General features: G+C 33.7%; 1 protein-coding gene and 1 pseudogene across 1 annotated transcript; both read right to left on the bottom strand.

The window, feature by feature from the left end:
- Positions 1-10,729: 10,729 nt before the first annotated feature.
- On the bottom strand, positions 10,730-15,373 carry LOC139844793 (DNA-3-methyladenine glycosylase-like). Its single transcript, XM_071835019.1, has 6 exons — positions 14,984-15,373; positions 12,811-12,882; positions 12,344-12,467; positions 11,912-11,982; positions 11,109-11,166; positions 10,730-11,024 (listed from the first exon to the last, which is right to left on the bottom strand). Exons 1-6 carry the CDS (start codon positions 15,305-15,307, stop codon positions 10,849-10,851), a joined length of 825 nt encoding a protein of 274 aa, XP_071691120.1. The 5' UTR covers positions 15,308-15,373; the 3' UTR covers positions 10,730-10,848.
- A 4,723-nt stretch (positions 15,374-20,096) lies between these two features.
- The window catches only part of LOC139841009 (EH domain-containing protein 1-like), a 44,021-nt pseudogene continuing 43,831 nt past the window's right edge, over positions 20,097-20,286 (bottom strand).

Raw genomic sequence — 20,286 nt, 5'->3', positions numbered from 1 at the left:
CTTGAGATCTTGCAATGCCCTCATTTGCAAGAAATCAGTAAAAATTTAAATTCATGAGGGTGATTAGTGTAGAAAAATGATTAAAAATACCGAGTTTGCAAACATATTGTTGTTATTTCACATTTGATATTTTGTTTCTTGTCGTCAAAATTAGTACCTTTTTCTGAACTTAATGACAGTCTTTGAAAGTGCGTTGTTTTACCCTGTTTTGTATATAACATAAAATACAAACATACATAATTTTGAAGTTGGGTATATTACCCCACGTTCAAAAATTTATAAAATCTAATATTTTTTTTTGGCATACTTTAAATCAATTAAATTAAAAATAATGATAACAAAATTTCTCGTCCCGCCCTCGGTTAAAGTAATTTCGGTTCAACTACCTAATCTTCAACTCACGACGAATTTTAGAAATCATTTTTTTACTTAATGAAATAAAGTAAATTTTGTTTTTAAATTCACACAAAACTTAAATTTAAAAAGCATATTAATTTCATATAAAACCTACAAAATAAAAAAAAAATCAGAATGGGGGGAGAAAACTAGTTCTTTAGTGTCTGCTAGCGGAAAAGACCAATCGGATTCCATTCTCGGAACTACACGAGAACAGAACAACTAACTCCAAACAGCATTTTCTTTTAAGAATATTTGAATCTCCTCACACTTAGGTAGATGTGGTGTCGAAATTGTGATTAACTTCATCGTCAATTTCTCTTGGACCATAATCAACTTGCAAATCTGTGACTTTTGCTTTAAGCCAATGACCAGTTTTTTCCGTAATATCCACAAATTCAACTAGCTTCGCCTTTTCTTTAGGCGACAGATTGGATACTAACCGGTTATATAACTTAAAGTTCCCCTTACTTTTAGCATCAATAACCCGTTTAAAAAGTTTCTTCATTGAACTGTTAATAACGGGGTCATTTAATTTCGTATCAACTATGGGGTTCTTTATTATCAAGTCATCATTAGGTGTTACTTCATTTTCTCCACACTTAGGCGTTCTATTATTGTTAAGCATTACCGTTGGAGTTGGTAAAACAACATGGTTCTTACCAATCGTTTTTGTCGGTTCAACGGTTTTAGTTTGTGGATATTTAGACTTTCGAATCATAAAGGTGATCGATTTCTCATCATTACTAAGTGTCATTCTACCCTTTCTTACATCAAATAACGCCCCAGTGGACGCTAAGAATGGTCGACCTAAAATTAGAGAAACGTTTGAGTCCTCTTCTATGTCAATGACAATGAATTCGACTAGAAAGGTTAAATTACCTACTTGAACGGGTAGGTTGTCAGCAATTCCAACTGGGTGCTTAATGGTTTGATCAAGGAGTCGAACACTCATATCCATTGGAGTTAACTCACCTACACCTAATCTCTTATATAATGAAAGAGGCATAACACTCACACTTGAACCTAAATCTGCTAGTGCATCATACATGACACAGTCACTAAGTAGACAAGGAACAATAAATTCACCCGGATCACCTACCCTAGGTGGAGGATTTGGTGGAACTGTCTTCACCGGGTTTACTTCTACTGTTTTTGTTTCTTGCACTTTTTTATTCTTCTTCTTCTTCTTTCCAGAGGTATCACAAACTTTATTACCTATTACTTGCTCATACTCAACTCCTTTTCTTGGAAACGGGATGGGTGGTCTGTATGGTGCCACCACTGGCTTTACATACTCGGGTGGTGGTGGTGGTGTAACTTCTTCATTGTTACTTACATCTAAAACCTTCCCATCTTCTTATGCTGGTTTTTCAGAATTTGTTGAAACCATATTAACATTTTCATTCCGAGAATTTACTTCAGTATTACTCGGTAGCTTTCCTTGTTTCCTTTCACTCATCAATCTAACAAGAGTACCTACTTGTTTTTCTAGATTCAAAATAGAAGCTTGTTGAGTTCTAAATGACTGATCAAACCTCTCATTCGTTTGAGTTTGAGTTTCAATAAATTGTGTTTGAGATTCAACTAGCTCAAATACCACTTCTTCCAGATTTGACTTCTTCTCGTCGGTTTGTTGTGGTGGTTTATATAAGCCAGGTCTTTGTTGATTGAAAGTGTTGTTTTGAGTTGGTTGGTTATTCGTACCTTGTTGGTTATACGAGTTATTGTCGGGTCCTTTTGGATTGTAAAGAATGTTTTGATTTCGATTGAAGTTTGGCCTTGGCGGTTGATAATTATTCTGATAACTATTTTTCAGCCTTTGGTTCATGTAGACAACATTCTCACGTTGTTCCATCGTTTGTTCAATGTGACGGTCTTTCATTAAGTGTGGTCCACCGCATTGCTCACAACTGATTCGTATTGCGTGAATATCTTTATTCATCTTTTCCATTCGTCTCTCGAAAGCATCTATTTTTGCGGAAACGGAATCAAAGTTATGGCTAGAATCGGCTCTAGCCGCTTTAGATGAACGATATATATCTTTCTCTTGGTGCCACTCATGAGAGTGGGAGGCTGTGTTATCAATAATTTTGTAAGCTTCAGTTGCGGTTTTCTTCATAATGGAACCACCAGCTGTTATGTCGATGTCTTTTCATGTAGCAACGTTGACACCTTGGTAGAATATTTGTACTATTTGATAAGTGTCTAAACCGTGTTGAGGACATCCTCTCAACAACTTTCCAAATCTTGTCCACGCCTCATATAGAGTTTCATTTGACTTTTGTGTGAACGTAACAATTTCTCCTTGAAGTCTCACGGCTTTAGATGACGGAAAGAATCTTTTAAGAAATTTCTCAACTAAAACATCCCATGTGTCAATCGCCCCTTCAGGTAATGATTCTAACCAATCTTTGGCTTCTCCCTTTAAAGTCCAGGGAAACAACATGAGATAGATCTGTTCATCCTCAACTTCTCGGATTTTGAATAGTGTACAGATCCTATTAAACGTACGAAGATGTTCGTTTGGATCTTCCTTCGGCGCACCACTATATTGGCACTGATTAGTTACCATGTGTAGGATTTGTCCTTTGATTTCATAATCTGGCGCATTAATGTATGGCTTAATAATGGCGTGACCTTGGCCTGTGCGTATGGCTCTCATTCGGTCTTCCATACTTAGAGGTTCCAGATTTTCCATAATTGAATTTGTTGAATACGAATCACTAGAAGATTCTGATTTAATGGTTTGTGGTTCATGAGGAATGATTAGTGGTTCTGGATCTTGGAATTGTCCCTGAATATTCTCCGGATTCTCAATTGTGAGGTCGGGTTCAAAAGATGGATTATCGGAAATTTGAGTTAGAGTTCTTGGTCGACTAGATGATGATTCTAAAGAAAAATCAACGGCGACAATATTGACTAGATGTCTTGATCGAGTTATAGGTGGTGAACGTATGAAAGGTGGTGAACGTTTTACTCGGTGCATTCACTGAATATCCTATTAGTTTTTAAAAGGAAAGAAAAATTATATAAGTTATCCAATTAATAGACTTTTCTGATTTTGCCCACGTTTCGAATAGCCAAAAGATGCAGCAGAGGGGCAGGATTCGTTTGGTCTCAATATAATTGAGTACTGTTTGGCTCCAATAACCCGGTCCACATACAAATCCAACTATTACTACGAACCAGAAAATTTTGATGTCTATCAATTTAACCACTTAAAATAAATTTTCATAATTTTAAGAAATTTATATAAGAAGTAGAATAAAAATCTTATCCTAAAACTAGAATAGCGAGAAATAAGAAAGAAAAAAAAACGCGTCGAAAAAGGTCGAAAAATAGGCGTCGAAAAATAAAAATAAGAAAATAGCGCGAAAAACGGCGTCGCAAAATTCTAAAGCACATAAATCTTAGTCTAAGGAATAAGCACTTAAGGGATTTTACGGCAAACCTAAAAATTCTAGAAATAAAAATAACTATGGCAAAACTAAACTTAATACTAAAAATTGTAACTAGAGTCTAAAAATCTAAAGGTAATAAAAAAAACTTTTTTTTTTAATTTTTTTAATTTTTTTTATATTTCGTTTTTTAAGGATTTTAAAATTTTTTTTTTTAAATTTTTTTTTTAAAAACTTTTTTTTTAAAAAATTTCTTTAAAAAAACGATTTTTTTTTACAATTTTTTTTAAAACGAATTTTTTTTTCTTTAAAAAAAACGATTTTTTTTACACAATTTTTTTTTTAAAGGAATTAATAATTTTTTTATTATTATTATTTTTTTCAAAACTCTTTTTTAGCTCATTTACTATTCATGAATAGTAAATATTTACTATTCATGAATAGTAAATGAAAAGAAATTAATTAATTTACTATTCACATGAAAGCGACATGATAGAAATTATTAATTGCAAGTTACATAATATACCCCTGAAATATTTAATAAATACGACTTTTTAAAACTTTTACGATTCAAAATAGTAAAGGAAAGAAATTAATTAATTTACTATTCACATGAAAGCGACATTATAGAAATTATTAATTATAAGTTACATAATATACCCCTGAAATATTTAATAAATACGACTTTTTAAAACTTTTAAAACTTTTACGTATCAAATTTGATTCTAAAATATTATTATATTATTATATTTTATTTCAATATTATTATATTATTATATTTATTAAATTATTATATTTAAATTAATATATCTTTAATCAATCAAAAACTAAAAAAAAAACTTAAATACCCCGTGAAAACACAAAAAGTGTCCCCGAAATTACTTTTTTTTATAACTATATTTTTACAGATATAAATTAAAAATATAGCATTTTAGCGCTCCCCGGCAGCGGCGCCAAAAACTTGATAATGTAGCGTGAGAGTACGAAATAGTATTATTTTTAATACAAAATACTACAAAATATGACACAAGTTTTATTAATTTACGGATGGGATATACCTAAACCTTGCTACAACATTATAGGCAGTGTACCTAATCGTAGAGTAGTGTAGTTTTTAGTAAGTCCGGTTCGTTCCACAGGGAGCTAGTGATTACGTACTATATTTTTATAAAACTATATTTATATAATATATATATATATATATATATATATATATATATATATATATATATATATATATATATATATATATATATATATATATATATAGTAGTAATATTATTATAAAAGGGGGTTTTTACCGTTTAATGACCGGTTTGTCGATTTTATATTTTTAAGCGTAAAGATAAATGACAATAATTAAAGTGCGTAAAATATATAAATGACGATAAATAAAATAACAATAAATAAAATTGCGATAGAATATGAAATAAAAGGATTATGCTTATTTAAACTTCCGTAATCATGATGTTTAACGTTTTGATTTTAATTAATTGTTATTCGGGTTAATTGTCCTTTGTCATGGTTTATTTGATACCTATCTGGTTTTTATCCATAATAGTCCATCGGTCATAAATATAAAGTGCGAGTGTCCTCGTCAAATTACCCTTATACCCGAAGTCAAATATTCCAACTAATTAAGGATTTAAACTGTGACGCAGTTATCACTTCTGTCAACAATTACACCAGTTATCACTGTATGTAATCTACCCTTGTTTTGATTAGATATGAATATTAATTTACCCACTTGATCAGTTTGAATAATCAATTACCCAACCCGAATAATTAATTAAATGATTATAATAGATTCCATATGAACGTCACTAAATAGGACAACCATAATCATTATTAATTATTAGGATAATTAATTTGAAGATAGGTTCGACAGACTCCAATGAGTTGTCACTCAATTAGACAATACCCCCCATCTATTAATAGTCAATAGTCCAATTTCCACAAGTGTCGGTCTTTTGCCCAAACCTTAATTATGGTCCAAAGTTCAATAACCCCATCTTAGTATTTTAGCCTAACATCACGATTACTTCGGCTCAAATAAGCATAATAATAACTTAGTTACGAGACATTAAATTAAAAAGGAAGAACATAGCTTACAGTGGTGATTAATCGCGTAGCGTTGCACGGACAGAATTTCGACTTAAAACCCGTAAAACATTTCTTAGAATAACCCAACTAAACCATAACTTTATTATTAAAATTAACTTATATTAAAATTATAATATAAATATATATTACATATTACAGAAGAGAGAAAGAAATATGAAGAAAGGTGTTCTTTTCATTACACCGTGAATTTCATTTTATAGACAATTGGTGATTTGAAATTTTCACTTATGACCCCTTAACTATGCTCAATTAACAACTTTTTATTATTTATTATTATTCTTATTATGAATTATTTAAATATTATATTATATTCTTGAGCATAGTTAACTTGTAATTTTAGCTCCGTTGCGTCGAGCGTTGAAAGTTGGTTCATGTCTCGGTTCCGAATTTTCGAACTTCCTTGCGTACAATTTAATATCTTGTACTTTGCGTTTTGTAACTTGTACTCTTGTCATTTTTAGACGTTTCTCATCAATAATTTGAACCACTTGGATTGTATCTTGTACATTTGAGCTTTTTGGACGTTTGCGTCTTCAAATCTTCGTTTTCGCCTTTTGTCTTCGCACTTATTTATTTAAACAATTACAATGAAAATATAATACAATTACATATGAAAACCTATTATTTAGGAGGGATATTGCTATGAAATATATGTTCCTTTTTAGCCTTATCAATTACCTCCAACTTAGATCAACTTGTCTTCAACTTGGACAAGTATTAATCTCCAATGAGATTAATCAACTCCCTAGTTCCCTTTAAGGAAGATGATAGCTAAGTTAGCATATGCCATTAATTACAAAGGTCAAAGACTCTTCCTTTTTCAGTGATGACAATCCTAAGACAATTCTAAGGATTAATACAACACTATGTAAACTCACAAAGATATGAATTTGAAAGTAAGTTTACAATGACCTCTTTTATAATCTATGAGATTATAAAACTTCTCTTGCTTTAATCACAAACATATGTAGAAGTATTATGTTCTTGTGATTCTCTGATGATTTTGAGTTGTAGCATGCAAGAGGCCTAAGTCTTCAAAGTTCTCCAAGTCTTGCTATTTATATGGAGAGATAAAAGGTCAGCCCTGTCTGCGGCTTGACTCACGGTCGATCGTGGGTCGACCGCACGTGTTCCACTCCAAAACATATATCCGTTGTATAGCCGTTTGAATCAGTTTTGGACATCACTCTTTGGACACTTTACTTCATTTAACACCTGCAAAAGATAACCAACATCCTATACAAGTACTATATGCATTAAATGTCCATTTACCTTGGATGGATTGCTTTGATAATGACTTATCATGTCAAAAGTGGAAAGTCTAACATTCTTGGATACAAGACATGATAATCATTTGAGGCAATCTCAGTTTTGTCATAATCCTTTATTTGTAATTAACACATTTGCTAAATCTCTATTGATTGGTCAACATGCCATTGATGACACAAACCCACTTTAATCACAAAGCATGCTAGTATTCAAATTTGAACTTGTTTGTAATTAATTAAGTGTGTTAATGATGTCTTGACAAATTAAGCATGTAGTAATAATTAAGCCTGTTGCAAGACATCAAGTTAATCAAGTTTAAACTTATTCATAAACATAATTTTAGACTTAAGCAAACCTATGTGTGTTAATGTTTCATTGTTTTTTAAGTTTATTAAATTATGACATTTTACAATTTATCCAAGTAACACATGCATATATTGAAGTAGTCCAAATATTAGTTCCATCTAGTAACAAATAGCAAGACAAGTTTGATACATATGCATATTAGTTATTATTTAGCACTTAGCACTTAGTCAAATAATACACATGTACTAATAACAAGTAGTCAAGTAATATTCATGTAATGACTAGCAAAAGATAATTAAGTAATCTTAAAATTAAGCATATAGTGATAACATAGTATTAAACTAAGACTAAGAAGTTTTAATTGCAAAGTGGCATTTGCAAGATTAATGTATAAGCATACATTAATATCCAACTCATGTACAAAGAAAGAGCAACTCTTGGTTTGGACTTGGTGACCATCCTAAGAATGTCTAGGTATATTTTAGATGTACATATTTTCCTAAACACTTATGTGTTTTCCTTAATCTAGGCTTAATCGTCATTAAGGTGTCATTAGGCGTGATTAACCAAGATTAGTGTTCTAGTAATCAAAACTCCTTTGCGAATGAAGGAGGCAACTATCCTAAGCATGTTTGAACATGTTTCATAAATTATAGATGCCCGGAAGTGGTCAAACATTTTTCGATCAAAATCCGGACAGAAGGTTTATGCGGTCGATCCACGGTCAGCCGTGGAGTCGACCGTGCATCCCTGATTTCGTAAATCTAGGTGCAGGTCTCCACGGTCTGACCTGCGGTCGACCGTGGTTCAGTCGTGTACCATGTTTCACATTTTAAGCTTTCTTTGGTTTTTGGTCTTTTGCTAGATCAAGTGTGGATTAGTGAACTTGATGATTTATATCAAGATGTCTACCATCACCTTTAGCTATGTGCATATGTCATCATCAAAACACTTATTGTTATGGGTTAAGGTTAGTATAGTCATTAAGCATAATTTCATGTTAACCCACATTCTCCCCCAACAACTTATAAACATCAAAATTCAAGAATTCACCATGAATCATGAACTTTGATCTTTACTAATATCAAGCCCTAGTTCATGCATGCCCTAGTTCATGCATTGAAGAATCCACATCAAGCATGAATCATAACACCTACAATAGCCCTAATACACCATATTACAGTTCACAATAGCTCTATCTCACTTACTAAATCACAATACAAGAGAATGTAAGCTTCAATTTCGTGTAAGAATCAGAGACTTGAACTTTTTCTCTTTTTCTCCTCTAACTCGCCACCACCAAACTAACTAGAACTTTTACTAAGATTTTTCGGAAATGAATTTATTCTACTCATCTTTTTCTTTTTAATACATTTTAATTAACTTTCCTCAATTTGAACATAAGTCCCTAAACTAACACCCACTTTACCCCTAACATAAGACTAGGGAAGTTTACTTAGTAGGTCCCTCCATCCATTTCTCAAGTTTTAATTTACTTTTCGTTTGACACCCGAGGTCCAAAATAACGAAAGGCTTACTTATTTACGCACCTGACACACAAAATGATATATTATTTATTAAAATAACATACCTCACACCATATCACCCATCCGGTATTATTATATTAATATTAAATTTAATAAAATAATTCCTTTAATTTTCGGGGTGTAACAATGTTCCAACAATTGGTATCAGAATCTAAATATTCTTGTGCCGAAATAGAAAGAGCAGGTCGATTATGTTATGCAATCAAGATAAGCAGTAGCAGTAAAAAGAAACGGCAAGTTGAAAGAAGCAGAAACGCAAGTGCAGCGGAATTGCGTAGCAGATTTGCAGAAAATGAGTCAGCCGGCATGGGCTGATTTTGAAACAAAAAATTGCAATTCTTTTTGCAATCAACGAAAGCAGAATAGCAGTAGCAGGGTGATAATCATATTTGATCGGAAAAATAGCAGATTAGTAGCAGTACGCAGCAAAGCAGGAAGCTTTGGAAAAGGTGCACTACATTACAAGTAGTAAGCGATCAAAGTAGTAGTTTACAACAGCATTTTAGAGCTGGTAAAAGCAGAGCAAAACAGCAGGAAAACGCAATAGTGTGTAGCAGGAAAATGCAACAGAAAAGTGCAGCAAAACATGGCAGATAACATCGGTATTCAGCAGGAAATTGTAAGGAGTTTAGAGAAGAAAATACATCATGAAGAAGCAATAGCAGCAAAAGGCAGTAAATATCGACAAGAAAAAAGGCAGCTAGATAGAGATTTTGCGTTATCTTGTTGACCAACATTTGCAAAACCATGGAAGATAAATGCGAACAACCAAAACATTCAAAAATCAAAACTTGTGATTCAGATGCATGGCTTAGTGAAGGCAAAAAAAGCCATAAAACGTGTTAACGAATTTCTACAAAGTACAGGACACGATATAGATACAGTTTCAAAGGAATACTCGTCTCTTTTTAAAGGGTTCATATCTAAATTAGTTAATTACATGTGCAACAACACATTGATTTGAAAGTTCCTCATGTTCCGGCTCGATTTTACCGAGTTTAACTTCAGAAAGAGCCGTTGAAAAAAGCTTTCACACAGAATCAATGTTGAAAAAAGCTTCCACATAGAATCAGTGTGCAGTGACCTTCAAACACCAGTTGATACAGCCTTTTGTATATCGTCTACTGTTCTTAGGTATGAAAGATCTTACTTTTTCATCGATTTCATTTAGTTTAGAAATATCAAACACGCTAAACGTTAATTTGACACTTATATTTTTTCTTTTCCTTTTTATTAGATTTAGCCAAACAAGATAGTCGCCGTGGTCTGCATAAGTAAACAAATGATGTTTTCCATGTTCAGACTACCATGGAAGGGTAGTATTTGTATAGTCTTGTCCATTTCTATTGTTTTTGATAGCTTGGTTAAAATCCCATCAAATTCATGCTTGTAGATGTGTACTATAGTTTTGTATTGGCTTGATTAAAGAGTGGATGGTGCTGTTTGTGAGCTTTGAGTTCTTTTTCACCTATTTTTGTCTTCAAAACTTGTCAATAGAATGTCAAAGGTTGATTTCTGACCCATGTCATATTCTTTAAGGTTGTCAAATAAAAACTTCTCAAATTGTTGAACATTTTTTATTGTGCAGATGGTGTTGAATAACAATATGTTTAAGAAGACAAAACATTATGATTCACTTTGTTCACCAGTTAAAATAGTGCACATCCGAAGTCAAAACCGCGATTCATTAGTTTACTTGAACTGGTTTCTGTTCTTTTTCAAGATCCACACAATAAACTACTATACACAAAACATATAATACAAATTTTGTCAACAACGAAAGAACACATCTATCATGAATGTTCTTAACCAGAAGATAAAGGCGGCCTGAGGGTGTTTTTAGGGGCACTAATCCAAGGACTACCTGCAATTGCAAACCTCCATAATGCACTAACATGTTCAGGCAATGCATAATCTATACCCACTCGTGGACCCACTACCATTCCTTTCACTTCTGGACCGTCCAAAATTTCCAGCCCACCTAAAAGACCAAATTTCAGTCAATTAATTCATCTCATTTTATCACAAACCCGGAAAAAAGCAAAAACGTTTGATCAATTATTACCAGGAGTAAAGAGAGCATGGTTAGACCACTCTGTTGTAAGCCCTAGTGCTTGACCCACCTAAATGATGAAATCCCATAATTATATTTTATCAAATTATAAAACAAACTGTGAATATGGGCATATTTGACCACGAGTCAATATGGGTTTTTGTTCAAACAGACCATTTTTATTACACACTTGAAGGAACCGCATGTGGTTTACCCGAAAACATTTTTAGCTAGTAATTTTATTTTTCAGAAACTGTGTATATTATAAGTACACTGACAAAAATATATTTATAATCTTATTCTTTATATAAAAATGAAGAAGTTATGTGCACTACACAATAGCAAAAATTTTTCAACTTCAACATCATTACCATTTAATCAGTTTGCCTTTTAGGAAGTGGCGATTCCAGGATCATAACTCAACGGGGTCCCGATTTTTTTTCCAGTACTAATTATATTTAAATGTTATTATAATGGTTGTTTACCTTTGAAAAATTACAAATTTGAACAATATATGGGATCCAAGTACTTAAATTTAGTGGTGTCCTATACAAAATAAAGAGAAAACTATAAATTCAATAAATATATGCGCCGTGTAGTTAAATTTAGTTGTGTCATATACAATGTAAAGGATATTTTCTAAGATAAAAAAAAATCAAACTAGTGCTAGCCCGTGACCCCGTGAACCATAACCTAGAATCGCCTCTGCTTTTAGGAAAATTTTATTTGATCAAAAGAGAGCCAAATCAACCCATTTATAAGCAAACGGGTCGAAACTGTGACCTGGGCTTCGAAAGGCTATGGAGACTACTAACCTTGCCAGGCCCAGTAAGAAGAACTGGCTTCTCGGTGTCCAAACCCCGACGCTGTTTGATAGTTTCCAACCCTGTTCCAAAGTCACAGATCAGTTTGTTTGACCTTGAAAGTCAAACATAGCTAGATTAAACGTACTCTTTCATCCAAGAAGAAACTAAACATTTTACTCTAATGTTATGCAGTAACTATTAGTCTATTACATAAACCAAACAATAGAAACTTAATGATTCAAGGAGAATGTAATTATAGTGGAGCATCTAGACCAAACAACATGAAACTTTTATGCCAGTATGTGTCAAAAGAAAATAATAATAATAATAACAATAATAATTAATAATAATATAATACTAATAATGATTAATAAATTATTAATAATAATAATTAACAATAATAATAATTAATAATAACAATAATAATAATAATACTATTACCGGAGATAGGAGCACAAGAACGGATCAAGACAGCCGACCCAATTCCTTCCTTGTCAGCTACAATATTCAGCATGTTGTGCATACCGTAGCAAAGATACACCAAAGCATGTCCTCCTGGTCCAAACTATCCAATATTCCAAACGAGACAACGAAAAACAAAACTTGTTAAAAAGAAAAGAAAAAAAATAGCATTCACAAAAACCTCATAATAAAACAGTATTTCAATCTCAATTTTTGGGATTTTTTTTATAAGTAAGATTAGAAGCTACTTTCTTTAAGATTTTAATGTCACAAAACTAATATGTTCATCAAATACTAATAGGTTCATCAAACAATATAAAGAAGCAATCTTTAGACACATCTTATATGCAAAATGATGTCATAAACAACTTCATATCATCAACCAAACGACAAATCATATGAAAAGACGGAAATTGAAATGGAATGAATGTATTAGAATGTCTTACAGAAGGAGCTGTTCTTGATGTAATGCCAACTCGACTATGACAAGCTGAATCGTTGGACCTATATGCTTCTACCTGCACTTTTACTAATCAAATTACTTTGATATAATACACACAAATACACAAAGTCACAAACTAAAAACTTTATAGCATACACTAATAATCAATATAAACCCCAATTTGATATCACGAATCACTACCGCCCCCTGTGGATTCAAAATTTTTAGTGCAAGAATTTTGAATTTTTTATTATTCCCCCAATGGATTCCATATTTTTTTTTTTTGAAAAGCAAATTGTATTAAACAGGAAACAGGAGGCATAGGAGCAGCCTATGCATCGAAACAGTACATCAGAAGAACACGACTAAGCTACAACACAAACTCGACCAAAACAGAACATGGAAAACATGAAAAAAAAAACTAAGCACTACAACAAGAGCATCCTTGGGTTGCAAAGGCTGCAGCTCAAAGGATTTACAGCTTAGGAAATCGAAAAATAGGAACTAGGATTAGAGAGCCACGTGTGCCAATCAATTTTCGATCTTGCCGATCTCGTTGCCACCCATTCGAAAGATTTGACTTGTATTTCGTTAAGCGCTAACGGTGCGTTCCAACATTTATTTTGAAATACCATATTATTCCGGTTCTTCCAAATGAGGTACGCACAACACCACAATGAAGCTTGCCAAATTTTCTTACCGAACCCCGAAAGTGTGTTGTTCAAAATTTCATTTCCTTCGAAGATTTCATGTAGACTTAGTAGCGAAAAATTACCCAAATTCCACCATTTGAAAACACGCTCCCAAACGTCGAAAGCGTGCTTACAAAAGATGAGTGAGTGATCTACGGATTCCAAATCGTCGTCGCAAAGCGGGCATCTCACACTATGAAGGTCGATACCCCTTTTGTCTAGCTCGAGCCTAACGGGAAGTCTTTTCTTGAGCGCTCTCCATACAAAAATTTCTATTTTTTTTGGCACAAGATTATTCCTCAGAGTGTTATATTGAGAGGTGCACGTTGGAAGAGAATGGATGTCGAGTTCAGTCGCTAGCGTCTTCACTCTAAAGATACCATCTGATGCAATCAACCACTTCCATTTATCCTCCTGCCTGCGATCAAAAATAAAAGAAGATAACAAAAGAATTAGGTCCTCGAATTCTCCAGCTGCTCGTCCAGTGGGTGTTCTTCTCCAGTTCCACACATATCCTCCCTCGGGTACACGGTCAGAAACAGTAACAAGGGCAGATTGCTCGAGTTTGTATAACCGAGGGAACATAGTGCATAGCTTGCCTTCGCCAATCCAGTGATCATGCCAAAAGAGAGTATTACTTCCATCTCCAATGACTTTGGTGAAAGAGATTTTGAATGGTACATGCGAGTCTTCCATTTCCGAACCTGCTAAGATAATATTTCTCCAAGTGCCTATTGTCGTAGAGTGTGAGATTACACTATCCGACAACAAGCCACCACACGAACCATGAATACTTCGAATTATTTTAACCCAAAGTGAGTCGGTTTCGGTTTTAAACCTCCACCACCACTTCTCCAAAAGAGCCAAGTTTTTGTTTTTTAAAGTCCCGATGTATAACCCCCCTTTTTCGTAAGAATTTAAGACAATGTCCCATTTGACCCATGATATTTTTGACCCCGAACCCGACCTGCCCCAAAAAAAGTTGCGCCTTACACTCTCAAGTAGTTTAATCACACAAGCCGGGGCACGATAGAGCGAGAAATAGTACAATGGTAGACTCGTGAGAACCGCTTTAATAAGAACTAGTCTTCCCCCAAATGACATCGACCTCATCCTCCAACTCGAAAGTCTACTATTAAATTTATCAATGACCGGACGCCAATCCTCCAACTTTTTCATTTTCGAACCAATGGGTAGACCTAGATACGTGAAGGGAAACTTACCAACTTGGCAACCCATATGATGTGCTAGTGAGTTAAGTTCCCTTTGATCGATCCCAATCCCATAAATACAACTCTTATGGATTCCATATTTTAACCAAAAGCTTTCATAATTTACCCAAAAGCATTGACCAAAAAAATTGATACTCTTTTAATTTTTTTTTTTTTTTTGCCCCCTGTGAAAAAAATTCCTGTTTCTATGGTTCCATTTGACTAATAATTAGCTTAAGCAAAAAACAAGTAAATAAAGTATTATTATTATTACCTCTGTAATTTGGAGAACAACATCATCTTTCTTAAGATACTTGCCAAGCAATTGAGGTGCAAGATGGAGAGCATCAATTTGATAAAAATCAAAACTCAATATTTTTGGGGGTTTCTCCAATATAATAAAGGCGGGATTCAAGTTTTCTTCTATATTAGCATCAGAATCAGATAGGGTTAGGGTTTTTTTCTTGATTGCTCTACTACGTTTTGGTTTTGATTTAGGGTTCAATCTTGGGTCATTTTTACTGATTTGACATTTGGGATTACTAGTGGAACAATTTAAGGGTGTGATGACGCGATTGAATCGTTTTGTGATTTTCATTTTGGGGATAAAGTTGAGGGCTTTTTGATTGATTTTGTAGTGAGAAACAATTGTTTTGGCGGGCTTTCGATTATTAACCAATATATGATGGTTAGATGTCTCCATCGTATAGAAATACCTTGTAAATTGTTTTTTTTTTTTTTTTTTTTTTTCAGAAAACTTTTATATATATATATATATATATATATATATATATATATATATATATATATATAAAAGAGAGATATCAATCTGTTTAATAAACTATTGTAGCGTCCAACATGAAAAGCAATTAAGACCATTACACAATACAATGGTACATTGAAAAGTCGGAGAAAAACACACCTTCTAACCAATAAACTGAAATATTGCATTGAAGTTAAATTGTTGTTGTAACCGCCACAAAGACCACCAAACCTCAAAAAAATGTCTTCACCTAAACAGAAGTCAGCAAGCGACCCTCCCTCTTAGCAAACCTTAGCCTCCCAAACAGTCAAGTACCTGAAACAAATCCGCACGCCGGGCAACCCAAGAACACCCGCCTCGAGACCGCAACCAGAAGCCTAGAAGGAACCCCCCGTTGACAAAGCAAATCCAAGAAGACCTGAACGATCCGCATAGACAACCTAGCCCGCTAAAACCAAACCCTCGGACAGTCAAGAATCAACCGAAAGAAACCCCACACACCTAATTTTTTGGCGCTTAGCAGCTCAAACAACAACCAAGCAGCAACAACACCAGATCGTTCCGACCCAAAACTGGTGACGAGGAAGATGCAACGACGAACTCAACCCAAATAAATAACAGCGGCAGGAGCACCAACCGAAAGTCGTTAACCCAACCCAATCAGAAACCGGCTAAGCAACAACAATCCAAGTAAACAAGGAGGGAAGAGGACAAGAACATACAAAATCCGACGGCCTGCACTACCACAAGGAAGATGCGGGAGCAAAGCCGACTGACAAAAAGTCGCCATTTTTGTAAGATATGAGGAAAACTGCCAGTAAAGCACCAGCACAAAACCCCGCACCCACCCCAACCGGAGAAACCGCCAACAACCAAGCGACATAAAGACAAGCAAACCCGAGATTAACCTTCCACAACCACAAAACCCCAAAAAGATGAAGTTCGCCGCCTATGAGTCGTAAAGGAAAGACGAACCTAAAGTTGTCACTGGCAAGAAATGATGCACACACCAGAAGCAAAACAAAGGCAAGAAACGAGTGATCCGTACGTATCGCTCAACATCTAACAAAACCCAGAAGACCAGAGGACTTTGCCGCCTGAATCAATGTGATGACCCAGAAATTTCGACTAAATTTAAACTTAATCTTTGTATGATTAACATTTCCGACACGATAAGCAAAGTCTGTAAAACTGAATCTCAAAATTTTTGAATTACTTTTATATATTTAAATACCCTTCGGTTGTTTTCGACGATTCGCGAACAATTATATGTAAATAGATACATATATACTATAACATGAAAAGGTAACAATGTATTAATTGTTTGATACCGTACATTAAAGTTATTGGTTTAAATATCTATTTGAATGTATATGATAAGTTGAAATATTTATTATTAAAATTTATTTATAAATAACTTCCAATGTGTATTTAAAAACTGATTTATGTATATTAAAAAGATATATACATATATATAATAAACGATAGTAACATTCGTTTATTGATTCAATTGATATTTAGATAAGTTAACTAAAGCGTTTAAGATGAACCAGTTAAACACTAATTTGTTACAGTGTTTTCAAATTGCCACATTACTCAAAATGCTACAGTGTTTTCGAAAATCACTATTTGCTACAGTGAAATTGACTTTGCTACAGTGAATTGCTACAGTAAAATTTGACTTTGCTACAGTAACTTTGCTACAGTAAACCGCTATTATAAAAATGTATTTTAACAAATAGCGAGACGATGATTTATAGAAGTAAATGACCAAAACACTCGAAAGTTTAAGATACACTTTGAGTGATATAATTAAGGGATAATTTAAGGCTATTGATAAGGCTAAAAAGGAACATATATTTCATAGCATTATCCTCCAAGAAAGACAGGATTTTAGTTGTAATTGTTCCATATTCAAGTAATATTCGTTTATATTTAATAAGTGCGAAGACAAAAGGCGAAAACGAAGAATTGAAGACGGAAAGGTCCAAAATGCTCAAATGTACAAGATACAATTAAAAAGGTTCAAATTATTGATGAAGAACGTCTAAAAATGACAAGAGTACAAGTTGCGGAACGCAAAGTACACGATATAAAATAGTACGCAAGGACGTCTGAAAATCCGGAACCGGGACCCGAGTCAAGAAGAAACGCCCGACGCAACGGACCAAAAATATCTAGTCTACTATGCACAAGAATAAAATATAATATATAAATAATTATATTAATTATTTATATATTTATATTTATTTTATATTATGTCGACAAGCTAGGAGCCAAAACAATGTGAGCTGTCCCTGGTCCTCATGCAAGTCGCATGGCCAGAAGGCCATTTCCATGCGAGTCGCATGACTCCAGATTTCAGGCCAGGTTCTATAAATTGCAACATTTTCTGCCGAGTAAAGAAAGAAAAAAAAACACACACATACATATTACTCCGTATTTATTTTATTTATTATTTATATTATTATTATTATTATTATTATTATTATTATTATTATTATTATTATTAATAAGATTATTATTAATCTTATTATTTTTTTTATTATTAGTGTTATTATTTTTGCGATACAAAAATAATAATGTACATCAAATATTACGACGGAGTGTTGTCCAAGTAATTTTCAAAATGAGTTTTCGAGCAAGCTAGAGCTAAGGAAATTATGGGTTATTGCCAAGGAGGTTATGGGTAATGCTCGGGGGTATTTTTTTTTTCTGAATCAAACCTCGTGTTTATCATCTCCGATGCGTCTACGTGCTTTCCTGCAATATTGTATATCAATATTAAACAGTGAGTTTCATATGATCCCTTTTACTCAATATATTTTTGGGCTGAGAATACATGCGACTGTTTATAAATACTGAAAATACTAGATTTATATGCGTGAGTTTCATAAGATCCCTTTTACTCTCTACATTTTTGGGCTGAGAATACATGCAAATGCTTTATTAACCGATATACAATATTTATATGTGTGAGTTTCATAAGATCCCTTTTACTCTCTACATTTTTGGGCTGAGAATACATGCAAATGCTTTATTAACCGATATACAATATTTATATGCGTGAGTTTCATTGCTCCCTTTTTAATTGCTTTTGCAATCTATATTTTTGGGCTGAGAATACATGCACTTTATTTTAAACGCAATGGATACAAGTACATACTAAATTCTACACCAAGTTTGAACCGAAAATCCCTTAGCTTTGGTAACTAGTAACTGCCGGTTATAAGAACTGGTGGGCGCGAGTAGTTATATATGGATCCATAGGACTTGACATCCCCGTCTGTTCCAGGTATAGAAAGAAACTCTAGCCTGAACTATAAAACAGACGTATGCTATTTGAAGTTAGTACACGTTGGATTGCGTGTATTGTACATGTTGGTTGCATGTTAAACGAGGGGTACTTATTATAAACGTTAAAGTTTAGTTACCAGGGTTCTCAACTTTGTAGAACCGATTGATAAACGTTTCGGATGAAACAACTGAAATCTTGTGATCCACCTTTTATTTAAAACATAATGATAAACGTTTTGAATAAAACAACTGAACTTTTGTAATATGTGTAATATTAAAACTATGAACTCACCAACCTTTGTGTTGACACTTGAAGCATGTTTATTCTCAGGTTTCTAGAAGTCTTCCGCTGTTTGCTCATACGTGATACAAGTTATGTGCTTGGAGTCATACATGCTATATACAAGAAACTTGCATTCATCAAACCATTACCATGTATCTTATTTTGACTGTATTGTCAACAGATGTATTATTGTAAACCATTTAAATGGTGATTGTCTATACGTAGGAATCATCAAATGTAAAAAAACCTGGAATTTATATATTCATTTATGAAATACCTTTTCAAACGAATGCAATGTTACAAAACGTATCACATAGAGGTCAAATACCTCGCAATGAAATCAATGAATGACGTGTTCGTCCATATGGATTTGGAGCGATCGTCACAATCAAGCAAGAAATTGAACAAAGCAGGCCGGAAAAAACATGAAACACGCCCCGGAAGTCTGATCGGGACGAAGTGGATGTCAGGGAAAAGGAAAATGGGAAAAAGCGAAGAAACGGGAAAAAAAAGAGCCTAACCGCACCTCTGGAGAGCTGCCGAAGGGGGTGGCGGCGCAAATACAATAAGGTTTAACCAGAGGAAAGGTTTTCGGTGAGAGGATATGAGAGTTTTGTTTCAAGCACAACTACTTTAACAGATACTTATAGAAAAAATCTAGAGCTCCAACTTTAAAAATAAGCTCCAACTACCAGTTCCAGCTAGTTTCGCCCAAACACACCCGAAAGGAATTATATTTGTGAAGCATTTACTCATACATGATTGATCATGCACAACATTTTATAACTTCCCTATTTTGTTAAGTTTTGTTTTAAACATTGATGATTTCATCATAACTTATTAATAAAAAAAGGGGTTAAAGGTGGCCAGTTCATCTTCAAAAAAGTTCATTTAGAAACAGCATATTCATACTCTGAATATATGCAAATAGTGTAGTTCTATAATGGCAGGCACACACACACAAACTTACACACTAGACCACATCCAAAGTCATTATATGGTTCAGAAACAGGTCCCTTATCCTCAAATTGCTAGCATCTAACATTAGCCATTCGGATTGCTGAATTTCTCTAAAAGATTAGGGATATCATATCCCAGTATATTATCGACTGTTTTGAGCATTTTCGGCTTCAACTTCTTAAATTCATCTATACTGTAACCGCTCAATTTCTCTCTGAAGATTTCTACAATCGGGAAGTCTCCCGCTGGTAAGTTATGTTCCCATTGAACCTGT

This window comes from Rutidosis leptorrhynchoides, chromosome 4 (assembly GCF_046630445.1).
Source record: "Rutidosis leptorrhynchoides isolate AG116_Rl617_1_P2 chromosome 4, CSIRO_AGI_Rlap_v1, whole genome shotgun sequence".
Classification (NCBI taxonomy): Eukaryota; Viridiplantae; Streptophyta; class Magnoliopsida; order Asterales; family Asteraceae; genus Rutidosis; species Rutidosis leptorrhynchoides.
This window is presented reverse-complemented; position numbering and strand designations above follow the sequence as displayed.

Bases quoted from the DNA above. Each gene is read 5' to 3' on its own strand.
- LOC139844793 (XM_071835019.1), bottom strand. From the start codon at position 15,307: ATGAAAATCACAAAACGATTCAATCGCGTCATCACACCCTTAAATTGT. The intron at 12,883-14,983 runs GTAATAATAATA...GTAAAAGTGCAG, and splicing joins TTGTTCTCCAAATTACAGAG to GTAGAAGCATATAGGTCCAA. The intron at 11,025-11,108 runs GTAATAATTGAT...TTGGTCTTTTAG, and splicing joins CCATGCTCTCTTTACTCCTG to GTGGGCTGGAAATTTTGGAC.